General features: G+C 35.8%; 1 protein-coding gene across 1 annotated transcript in view; it reads left to right on the top strand.

The window, feature by feature from the left end:
* The window catches only part of Cmtr1 (Cap methyltransferase 1), a 379,789-nt gene that overhangs the window by 70,465 nt on the left and 296,119 nt on the right, over positions 1-13,205 (top strand). The window contains exon 5 of the mRNA XM_090376649.1: positions 10,665-10,823. Coding sequence (XP_090232775.1) covers positions 10,665-10,823 — 159 coding nt within the window. The remainder of the gene's footprint in view (positions 1-10,664; positions 10,824-13,205) is intronic.

Raw genomic sequence — 13,205 nt, 5'->3', positions numbered from 1 at the left:
GCTGAGATGCTTAGCTTAATTTATCTGCAGCCGTGGTAAATTTATATTCATATTGATCTGTCCATTGTAGCATCATTTTGTGTCATTAAATGTGTTCATACATTAGCATCTGAAACTTTTACATGTGTTCCTTAACTCCTTGGCTATCATTATTTTATCCTCTTGGTGTTCCTCTTCCTTCAGAGTGCTGCAATTTCAATGTCAGTGTATAAGGAAGCTTGAAATTTAATAAATTTTCCCAGGTCATGCTTGGCATTTTAGAAATTCCTCATAGTAGTGCTGAGTGTCTGAGAGAATATTCAGCTAGATTAGAAAAAGAAAAAAACAAGTTCATATCTTTTTCTGGCAAAGCTTTGGAAATGCTCCTGAAGCCAGTATAAATAGTAGGGCTATTGTTATGAACAAAACTTTGGCGCAGCATTTCTGAAGAGAGCAGTTGTTTTCTTCAGAAATGCTGCCTGCAGCAGTGTCTTTCTTGAAGCAATCAAAATCAGTTGATGTTTTATAGAATATCCAATCAAAAATCCACAGATAAGAAAAATGTTAAGTATGCTAATGCTTTAAAGTATACTATACTGGTGAAATAATTCTGTGGCAGTATTTTAATATAAAATTTGTATATTGCCCATGAAATTTAATTTCTAAGGCAGTATGGACTTTAATAAATAAAAAAAAACACACCTACTTTTTTCCAAAAAATTTCTGTTTTCTCTCCTGTTTTTTGGGATGTACTCCTGCCTTTTGTAAAACCTTGTTTCCCTCCTGCTGACAAATGTGTGGTCACCACCTATTTGAAAGTCAAAAGTTGCACTTTATGATCTGGAAATAAAATTATTGTTAACTTTATACTGGAAAAAGTTGGATATCCGTTTGCTCTCAGCACTGATTCTTTTTACCATATAACCAGTGATATTACTTGCTCGTGCAAACTCAAATTTTTAGCTATTGAAACAAATTAAACATTTAGATTTAATAACATAACAAATTACACTGGCAAACACAATTTTTACCTCCGCTAATATATCAGCTGTCTGCAGTCAATTTTAATGCCTAGATTTCGAAAATAATTCTTAAAATTTCACATCACAGTTCTCCATATATACAAGTTTTTGTGTTTACCCATAATGTGTAAACTACCCATTTAGGGAAGTAGATATGACACCGATATGTTGTATTACCTGCACATAATGTCTGCATTTGCTCACAGATAAAAGTAACATTGGAGAGGGTTAATGTGTTCAACCTTTTTTGCCTGCCTCTACCTGTTTTTCATTAATGTAAAGATAGTTGTAGTTTAATTATATGTACAGTTTATCTCTATATTGCATATTAGCATTAGTAAAGGCACATGATGCAAGCATCAGCCCTAAATAGCATCAGCCAAAAAAAACCCTTCTCATTTCACCCATCCACTCACTCCAGATGTTTGTCTAGTTTTGCCTTGAATCTATTTAAGCTATCAACTCCTACAATGGCAGATGGAAGTTTATTCCAGAATTAAACCACCCGCTGGCTAAAGGCAAACTTCCACACATCTATCCTACAACTGTCTTTCCTCAATTTGAATTTATGCCCTCTCAGGTGATTATTCTAAGCAAGACGAAGAATCTCTTCAGCATTGAGCATGCTCAAACCATTCAAGGCTTTATACATCTCAATCAGATCACCTCGCAGGTGCCTGGTCTTCAGATACTGTAATTTGCAAAACCTTTCTTTCTAAGAGAAGTTTTGCCTTTCTTTGTAAGAGAGGCTTTTTTCTTTCTTCTTTCTTTGTTCCATTCACTAATTTTGTTGCCCTTCTCTGTACTCATTCCAGCAGCTCTACATCCTTCTTAAAATGATGCCTCCAGACCTGTTTACAGTATTCATAGTGTGGCCTGACCATTGCCTTATACAAGGGGATAATCACCTCATTATCCCTGAGAGAAAAATTCCTGTATATCACGGACAAGACACCATGAGCTACTCTTGTAGACCGTCTGCACTACTCAGAAAACTTCATATCTGCCTGTACAATTACCACCAGGTCCTTTTCATTCCCTACCACTGTCAGTGTAGTACCAAACAGTTGATACGTTACTCTGGGGGTACTCCTTCCAATATGCAGTACTTTACATTTGTCAACGATAAACTTCAATTGCCTCCTCTCAGCCCATCTGCTCAACTTTTCTAGATCCTGTTGCAGCAGCGTACTGTCATTAGTGTCATTAACAACCCTGCTGACCTTCATATCATCCTCAGACTTGGACATTAAGCCTGATGTACCATTATCAATATCATTAATAAATACAGAAAACAAAACAACAATGGACTCAACGCTGACCCCTGGGGGACTCCACTAATAACATTAGTCCATGAAGAGCAGTGTCCATTGATTACCACTCTCTGTCTTCTCCCACTCAACCATCCCTTTATCCATAGCAGCAATTTGCCTCCATTGCCACACTGCTCCAATTTGTGCAGCAGTCTTCCCTGTGCAACAGTATCAAAAGCCTTTCTAAGATCCAAATATATGATATCAAAATTATTCTTTGCATCCAGTGCCTTTGTGATCACATCATAGTATCCAATCAAATTGGTCAGATAAGACTTCCCCCTTAACAAACCTATGCTGTGTCTGAGCTATAACTGAAGTCTTGTCTAGATGATCCTGCAGTGCTTCTTTAACCAGTTCCTACATTAATTTCCCTGGAACAGAAGTTAAACTAACAGGTCTGTAATTACTTGTGTCACCCTTTGATCCTCCTTTGTGAATTGGGGTCAAATTTGCACATCTCCAGTCCATGGGTACCTCCCCTGAGTCCAAAGAAGCTCTCATAATTATGGCTAAGTGTTTCCTTACTTCCTTTGCTGTCTCCTTTAATATAACTGGATAGATCCCCTCCACTCCATGTGCCTTTCTTATGTTTATCTTCAACAATTTCTCCTCCACTTTGCTCTCAGTTATTACAAAGTCATCTAGCTCACTGCCAGAGTTTAATTCACCTCTGGCATTCCCCTCCTTAAATAACTCATCATGTAACTCCTCATATTGTTGTTTATTCTGTGTTTTGCTTAGCATTCTATTGTTAAAATGTTTAAGCAAAAGCAATGGAAGTGTCTGAATCACACTGACAATTTCTGCTACATGTTTTCTGTTTGTGAGATAATTGTGCAACAGAAAAACATTATATTATGTGGCAGTGGTAAAAAAAGGGAGGAGTAATATAAAATGTGTTCCACTGGTTTAGCCAAAAAAAGATACTTCCATTTTTGCATATAAAGCTCGGATTAATGAAGATTTTATTAAGGCTCTGGATAAAGAAGGAAATGCATTCTGCTACCTAATGGAAGTGTTTACTACTTTAATAGATCTGAAACCGAAAGGAGAAATTTTCATTAGAACTGAATAAACTCCTGGAAGAATATGTATTTTAAACAGAATTATAGGGTACTGAACTAGCAGCTTGGAAATTGTTTATAGGCAGTTGTGCATGGATTTGTTGGAAGAAGAAAAGAAGGTAATTATGAATCTCTGGCATCAACTTTATTGCAGTGTCCTAAATATGTGAGCTACCAAATGGCTTTGAAAATTCATTTCCTTTATTCCCATCTCAGTTTTTTCGCTCAAAATTTGCAAGATATCAGTGATGAGCAAGGGGAACACATTTGTTGGCGCATATCTGTGATGGAAAAATTCAGTAGCTTGATCAGAACCATGGTCTTTGGAATACTTCTATGATGGGAGTTTACTGCTGTTTTCTAAAGAGGGAAGGCAAAATGGACTGTAAGAAAATCCCTCTGAGTGGTAAACATTTCTCAGGAAATAGAATGTATGTAGGGCATTATTTGTTTGATTAATGTATTTTTAAATGAATGACCCATTTTTAAGATAGCATTTGTGTGCACACGCACATACACTCGCACGCACAGTATGTATATTTGGAAAATAATAAGAGAAGTTTTTGCTTCCATAAAGGTGATTACAGTGGTCTCAAACAGTTTTTAAATTCTGTACAGTGCGACGAACTGATGATGTCACCAACAGCAAATTCTAAGTGGGAAGCATTCAAGGAACTAATTGTGGAAGCTAATGGGCTTTTCATACTGATCAAGAAATATTTTGTTCAAGGTTTAGGCCAAAATGGATGTCAGATGAACTAATGAGACTCGTGGCAGAGAAGAAAAATGCATGGGATACATATAAATTATCAGGTGACACAGAAGCCTATGGCAGATATAAGGTATTCCACAGGTTCCCAACTTTCTCGATTCACGGTGCTCTTAGTGTTCCAGTAATTTTTCCATGGCGCCCCTGGGTCAAAAGAAATACACACTGATTTTCGACCTTTTAATAATCCGATTCTCTCTGTGTGTGTATATATATATAATAATGAAAAAAATGTAATAAGATAGTTATTATAATAATATAATTATAAACAAAATTACAATTCATAATACAAATTATTATATACTTATATAATAATTTTATTCTTTATATAGAGGTACTAAATAAACATCAGTTATAGATCACTACAAAATTAAAAAGATACGGTACATTGGATACCGTACACCTTTTTATAATGAAATAAATATATAAATTTCAAAAAAAAAAAGTTTAAGTAACTTAAACCCGAATTACGTGGCACCACTGAGCTAATCTGTAATCAAGTCACAAAGGAGGTTAGGCAAGGGAAGGTAGATTACGAGAAATCTTTGGCAAAGGATGCTAAGAAAAACAGCAAAGACTTCTTTACTTATATAAACTCTAGAAGGGGATGAATCAGATTGGTCCACTTGATATCAATGATTCGACTGTTGATGATCCTGCTCAGATAGCAAACAAACTGAATGAGTATTTTGCATCTACATTCACACATAGTTATTAAGGATTGAAAATGCCAGAAGTTTATCAAACTGTAACAAGATGCTTAATGATTTTGTAATAACTGAGAACAAAATGGAGGAGAAATTGTTGAAGGTAAACATAAGAAAAGCATCTGGGGTGGATGGGATCTCTCCAGTTATATTAAAGGAGAGGCAGCAAAGGAAGTAAGCAAATCCTTAGCAAAGCCATAATTATGAGAGCATCCTTGGACTTATGGGAAGACCCCATGGACTGGAGATGTGTAAATGTATCTCCAATTCACAAAGGGGGATCTAAGGGTGACACGAGTAATTACAGTTTAACTTCTGTTCCAGGGAAAATAATGGAGTCACTGGTTAAAGATGCATTGCAGGATCATCTAGACAAGATTGCAGTAATAATTCAGACACAGCATGGGTTTGTTAAGGGAAAGTCTTGTCTGACAAATTTGAGTGGATATTATGATGTGGTTACAAAGGAACTGGATGCAAAAAATAATTTTGATATCATATACTTGGATTTCAGGAAAGCTTTTAATACTGCTGCACATTAAACACTGCTGTACAAATTGGAGCAGTGTGGTATTAAGGGTAAGCTGCTGCTATGGATAAAAGGATGGTTGAGTAGAAGACAGAGTGTGCTAATCAATGTACACTGCTCTTCGTAGAGTAATGTTATTAGTGGAGTTCCACAGAGTTCAGTGTTAGGCCCATTGCTGTTTTCTGTATATTTCAATGATATTGATGAAGGTATATTAGGCTTAATGTTGAAGTTTGCAGATGACACAAAGTTTGGCAGGGTTGTTAATGACAGTAATGGCAGTCTGTGACTTTAGCAGGAACTGGAAAATTTGAGCAGGTGGGCTGAGAAGTGGCAACTGAAGTTTAACCTTGACAAATGCAAAGTACTGCATATGGGTAGGAGTAACACCAGAGAAACGTACCAACTGTCTGGTAGTACACTTAGGGTGGTAGAAAATGAAAAAAGATCTGGGAGTAATTGTGCAGTCAGATATGAAGTTTTCTAGAGAAGGTCGCGGGGTATTGTCAATGATATACAGGAATTTTGCTAGCAGGGAAAAGGAGATGTTATCCCTCTGTATAAGGCACTGGTTAGGCCATGCCTTGAGTACTGTGTACAGGTCTGGAGGCCTCATTTTAGGAAGGATGTAGATTTGCTTGAGTGTACAGAGAAGGGCAACAAGATTGGTGAGGGGGAATGAAGGGATCCTCTTACCAAGAGAGGCTTAAGTTCTGCAAATTGCAGGAGCTGGAGACTAGGCACCTGTGAGGTGATCTGATTGAGGTGTATGAGGCCTTGAATGGGTTGAGCATGCTGAATTCTGATGGGATTCTTCTGCTTGCTCAGATTATAAACCTGAGGGTGTATAAATTCAAATTGAGGAAAGACAGTTGTAGAATAGAGGTGCGGAAATTTTCCTTTGCCAGTGAGTGGTTAATTGCTGGAACAAACTTCCATCTGTCGTGAAAGTTGATAGCTTAAATAAATTCATGGAGGAACTGGACAAACTTTTAGAGGGAATGGAGAATGTGTGAAATTTTTTTTTTTTTTTTGGCTGATGCTAATTAAAGCAGGTAATTCATCATAGGACTACAGCTGATTATGTATCAATAAAATTTATTTCTATGCCTACATATAACTGTGAAGAAAAAAAAAAAAAGCTGATAAGCTCATACACTTGCTTTCTTGCATCACATGCCTACATTACTACTACTACTACTATTATAATACACTAGCATGCATCAAATTAGAGGGTTGAAATTTTATTTTATTTATTTTTCTGATGCAAGAGAAATATAATGATATGAGAAGGTAAACACTAGTAAAATAATAAAATTTTTTTGATGCATGCTATAAATAATTGATACATAAAGCAGGTAACTCATCGTGGGACTACAGCTGATTATGTATCAATAAAATTCATTTCTATGCCTACATATAACTGAAGAAAAAATATTAAAAGAGGATACTCTGATTAGAATGAAAATATTGAAAAAAAAAAAAAAAAAAAAAAAAATTTAAAAAAATTTTTTTTTTTTTTTTTTTATAATAAAGAGGGTAAAAGCAGCAAATTCTTCCATAAAGATAGGACAGGTAGTCCCAATGCAGTGTACACAATAAACTTAAAAAGCTAAACTATATATATATGTATATGAGGTAAAAGTAATAAATCTATTGAAAAGTGCGAAGATGGAGGCGTAAATTACACAAAATGCCAAAACTAATAGGATAAGAATAGCTGAAATAGGAAATATTGAAGACAGGAGAAAGAGAGAAAGAATCTGAATATCCTATATGATATAATGAATTAAATAAAATTATTGGCTGAATTGAATAGCCAATTAGAGAGAACAGAACTGTAAAGCAAAAATGATTAATTTAATACATTAAGTAATATCAAGTATCAGATAAGGGTGGGATAGAGTTTGGTTATAGATCCAAATGGGGGGGAGAAAATTACCAAATTAAAATCTGATGCTAGCAAAAAATAAATATTGATACATAATCAGGTATTTTTCAGGGGTCTACACCTGATCATGTATCAAAAACTGCATTTCTAGATTTATTACTTTTACCTCATATATATAAACTTTTGTATCCTGTGCTGCTGCTTTGCACGCTCAGGTACAACTGTCATATTATTATTATTTTTATCTCTCAACTATCACTTAATTAACCTTTCACCCCATTTTTATCCTTATTGCATATATATATATATATATATATATATATATATTCTTGAATGCATTCCATGCAATTACAGAAACCTTATAAATAACACATGTATACAGTTGGACCACTCTTTAACGAACTTCCATACAGCGAATTTTTTCTATGTAGCGAACTTTTTTGATTTTCCCTTGGTCATTACATTGAAAATTGTTTCTGTATAACGAAGAAAATTTCCATATAGCGAACGGATTTCAAGAGACCTGGGTACACATTGTTCACACCTCTGGCCTTTAGACTATAAAGCTGATGCTGTAGAAAGCCTGAATTAAGAGCTAAAAGGATTAAGAATTAATTCCTTTAGCTTTTAAGAGCTAAAGGGATTAATTTCACAAATTAAGAGCTAAAACATTCTATAATTTAGTGGTGCCCGTAAAACCCTGCAGGAGGAATCTGGTCAACCACGGCACTGGATAGAAAAGATGGAAGGTTTTGGGAGAGGCCTTTGCCCAGCAATGGGTCAGCAATAGTTAAAAAGAAGTAAAACCTGTACAACCTATTCTCTACTGTACCGAGATGTCGTGCTGGTCAACTGCTATCTATGTGTCCACAGCCATTGGCAAAGGTTAAGGCATATTCCTGATGCGGACATTGGCTCTGGTCAACCTGATTTCTACTGTAAGTATCCTATTACAGAATTAGGAGATAGTGGTTTTCCTTTATCAAAGAAATGAGTCATCCACATGTTCACTAAATTTCACCTGTCTCTGTTTACATGGCAAGTCCAAGTGGTCCTTACATTAGTTTTGTTTTAGCTGCTGTGCAAGTAACCTTACAGTGTCAGAGTGTAATCCTTGAGTGTAGTGTGAAAAATGGAAGTGCTTAATAGTGTAGATCGGGGCATAAAAGAAAAAAAAAAGAAAAGAAATTGCTTTAAAATTAGGAATTCCTTCCAGTAGTGTGTTTACCATTCTGAAAAACTGTGTTTCGATTTTCAAACTGTTTGAGGAAACGGGACCCGGTCAGAAGCACAAGAAATTATGCCTGTATGAAGATGTAGATGAAGTTGATTTGAGACCAAAACGTGCCGATATCAGGGCCATTAATAAAAGAAAAGGCTATAGAATACACCACTTGAAAAAGTTATTTCTCATGAAAGTGGAGTTGCAATCGAAGACGACTGTACCCTTTGGAAAGAAACAGTTTTGAAAAAAATTATGGCGGGCTACGAGCCTAAAGACATATCAGCATTGATGAAACACTATTTTCTAAATGTTTGCCGAATAAGACACTGACTTTTAAAGGTGATAAATGTTTTGGTGGTAAAAATAGTATGGAGAGAATTACAGTCGTGGTTGGTGCAAATATGGCTGGTAATGAAAAACTGAAGCTCTTGGTAATAAGCAAAAGTAAACAACCCTGATGTTTCAAAGGAGATGTCATTAGAGATGAACTACAACAAAAAATCTTAGATAACAAGTAAAATTTTTGAGCAGTGGATTTTAAATTTCAATAGAAAGATGATGAAAGAAAACAGAAAAATTGCATTTATTATTGACAACTGCCCTGCCTGCCTTCACTTCAAAACTTACAAGTGTAATTTCAAAACTTACAAGTGTGAAGCTTGTTTTCTTCCCTCCGAATACCTCGTCTAAACTGCAGCCAATGGGCCAAGGATTTGAAAATGCACTTCCGAAGACACATACTGAAAAAAATTATACTGAGAATAGAAACTAACCAACCAACCTATAGATTCTGTTATAGATTTGCAGATGTGCATAGTGTTTTTTGGAAGGTGCCACCAGTGATTCCCCACATCTGCACCATGGTACTTTGTGAAGAATTGCAGTCAGTTAAAAAAAAAAAAAAGAAGAAAAAAGAGCAAGGCATGGGGAAGAGGGTCCTGCTAGAGATGGGAAGAGTGGGGAAGGGAACTGACCCCAGGGGGAGAAAGTCATGTGAGACAAATGCTCCCATGGGAGTGCTATATGAAGCCCACATGGCAAGTGTCAGTCCTAACCCCAGAACGGGTTAGCATGATATCATAAAAATTCCACAATGGAGAGCTCGTTGTCAGCAGATCCTACTCGGGAGAGATGGTCTATGATTTGACTCAGAGAAGCAGGCTGGAACTTTATAAGTGACTGGGAACTGGTTGTTGGATGGTTTGTGGAGGAGTTGATAACAGGATAAGGCATCTTTGCTTGAAGAGAGAAGGAGCTTATGTGTATATCAGATTTGACGAAAGTGTGGAGTCAAGATGTGACAGAAACAACGATTAAGGATTGTATTGCAAAAGCAGATTTTGCTAAAATGCCAGTTAACAGCGATGAACTTCTACATGACATTGATCAATCTTGGGAAGAGTTCCAAGCGAGGTTTGATTAGTGGAGAAATTGTTCTTGATGAATTTTTAGGAGTTGATAATGATGTAATAGTAGCTGAATATCCAAGTGACTCCAACATTTTGGAGTGTATTTAAAGAACTAGTGACAATATTGACAATGAGTTGGATGAAAATGAGGGCAATATTAAATCTTCCAAACAAGAAACATTGGCAGTATTTGAAACTTTGCATTGAGGCTTTCAGTGGGAAGAAAATGTAACAGAAAATATATTTGAGTGTTTAAACAAATGCGAACATTTTTATGAATGGTGTACAGTAGAATCCAGTGTACAACAAAAAATAACCAAATATTTTTTTGACATAATTCTTAAAAGTGTACTAATATATTGTGTGCATCATGTAAAAGTAGTAATTTCTTTAATATGTATGTATGTATTAATAATTAATTGTTTTAAATGTTAAAAAATGTATTCACTCCCACTTATTTCTGATTTATTTTCCATCATTTACTATATTTTTAAATTTACAGTATTTTTCATTGTTGAAAAGGTAATATTTCTTTATAACGAAATTTCTGTTTAACAAATTTTTTCAAGGGAACGATCGATTTCGCTATATAGAGGTCCAACTGTATATATATATATTTTTTTTTTTTTTTTTGTTGTTGTTGTTAGCCTGTGTTATTGATACTTATGTTCCTTCATGTAATTTTCAATAACAGAAGTGTTGAAATGTACTTAAATATTTGGTGAACATTTTGATAATTTTAATTTTGTTTAGAAAAAAATGGGATTTAAAGCAGGTGATGGTTTAGGAAAATATGGTCAAGGGAGGAAAGATATTATTGAGACCTCAACACATCGTGGACGGCGAGGCCTTGGCTTACATCTTGAGGGGTTAGAACCCAGCAGCATTGATTGGGATTCTGCCCAAGAAGAGGTGAGTATTTTAATTTTTATTCTGAGTTAATTACGATGATATCATAATTAGATTTTTGGTTAAATTATTTAAATCCTGTGCCATTAATATCTTGTTTCCTCCCTCTCCCTCGGATGTTTTGCTGTTAGTTAACAACTGGATTCTTAGATAACTGTGGATTAGCTATGGAGTACCATATGATTAAATCTGATTTGTATTGTTTGGACTATATATTGTATGGAAGAAAACCAAAGGCAAATTGTCAATTAAAAAGAAGGATGAGGAGCAAAAAATTTGTGTAGTTAAAACATTCCTGTTAGCAGTCAATAAGAACTTTGTAGCCCATTTTCTACTCATAAAGAAGCAGATGTCCAGAGGTGTACTTGATAATAGTACATGGATTTGCATCTGCTTCTAGTAATTAGTTTATGAGCTTATGAATTTAATAATGAATTTAATGAATTTAACCCAAACTTTATAATCCCAATAATGAATTTAACCCAAACTTTATAGGTTAGTGTCTTTTGTCTGCCCATCATTTTCCCCTGCTATCAGCCCTGAAATAACCCATTTGTACCTTTGGGCTACATATTACTCAGTTGAAAAATGATAGGCATTTGTTTTAGGAAAATAACTCCCACAACATAAGATCAATAATTATAAAAATTTTTATGAAAGTTTCCCTCAAAACGAATTTATTATTATTTTTTTAATGTTGATTCCAAATACAGAAGGTATTAGAATCTATAGTACTTAGTACTATATGGGTACTATATATAGTATGTATGGGTCGAAGCTTGAGGAGAGAAAATATACTATGATAGCACAAATCAAATCTACATTACATTGCTTGGGATGGAAATGCAAATCTGAGATGGCCAGCAATTTATTTGTCATGTCTGTACAAATTTAAATTTGTAAGTGTTAATTGTTGATATCGCCTTTCAGTGAATTCTTCCTATTTCTTATTCAGTTTCAATGGATTGGCTTATGGTTGACTCATTGAAAAGGATTTGAGCTGTGGATGTTAAACAAAGTGTTTTAATTGTGAAAGAGCTGCAAAAAAAAAAATTTATGCACCAGGTATGTAGTCATGCAGGCATTGAAAATGTCTTTGGATGGTGAGACTGTGATTATTTTAATAAATAAAATTATACTTTTTTTATTTTTTTTAGGCAATCATTTATTCATTACTGTATTAAAGCTACAGAAATTATTGGTCTATGATCACTAAAATAAGATACATTATTTTTTGATTCAATAGATTTGAGTTTGTAAATGAATACACCATCAATAGTGGTTCCATTGCATATGGTATTTATTAATTTATCTGACGATAAATCCAAATTGAAGATTTTTTCATAAACTTGTAAAATTCCTTTCCATTCTCGGAATTCAATTGTATATTGAAATTACCAGCAAGTATAATAGGTAAACAATCCAGTGGTTTGATTAATTTTACTCCTTTAATTGAATAAGGCATTAAATTTTTATATTATTATTATTATTAGTAGGTTATTTTGCAGATTCTAGGGTTCCTCCCCCCCATTCGCCACTTTTTCATCTTGTGGTGAGGTAAGTGCTATCGCCGGCCGTTTGTGTGTAGTGTTGTTTTTTTTTAATTTTTTTTTTGTTGTGTTGAGTGACCGGTGTCAGGTGATTTAGCAACCAGGGGGCAATAAACACGAGTTTGATTGCCCCCTGTCTCACATCTCTAGCTGTGCGTTTGATTGCCCCCTGTCTCACATCTCTAGCTGTGCGTTTGATTGCCCCCTGTCTCACATCTCTAGCTGTGCAGAGGCAGGTCAGATTCATCTTTTAGCTTCTGCTGGGCATGCCCAGAACTGATGGTCTGGGAAAGCCCTTGGAAATATAGGAAAGGAGAGTGGATGTATAGCAGGGAGAAGATGGGGAAGGAGAGACTGGGGAATATAGTGATAGAAAGAAGAAAGATGGAGGTGATAGTTAGAGGCATCCCCATAGAAGTGGGAAGGAGTTGTTAGTTAAAGTGATAGAGTAGAGCACTAGACAGTAGATCCAGGAATCCTACCCCTCTAGGGGCAGCAAGCAGTGAAGATGCCACCCCCACATGGGGGTCAGCAGCACAAAATCCTACCCCTCAGTAGGCAGCAAAGGTCTCACACCTCAGTAGAGGTCAGCAGGCAGCAAAGATCCACCCCAGGTGGGGGTCAGCAGCAAATATTCCACCCCCTCAATAGGGGTCAGCAGCAAAAATCCACCCCCTCAGTAGGGGCTAGCAGGCAGCAAAGATCCCACCCCTCTGTAGGGGTCAGCAGTGAAGGTTCTGCCCTAGGTGGGGGTCAGCAGCATAGATCCTATCCCAGGCAGTGGTCAGAACAGAGGATCCCATCCTCGACAGATCAGGGTCTGCAGTGTTTTCTG

Source organism: Mastigoproctus giganteus, chromosome 6 (genome assembly GCF_048544385.1).
Source record: "Mastigoproctus giganteus isolate SK-2022 chromosome 6, ASM4854438v1, whole genome shotgun sequence".
Classification (NCBI taxonomy): Eukaryota; Metazoa; Arthropoda; class Arachnida; order Uropygi; family Thelyphonidae; genus Mastigoproctus; species Mastigoproctus giganteus.
This window is presented reverse-complemented; position numbering and strand designations above follow the sequence as displayed.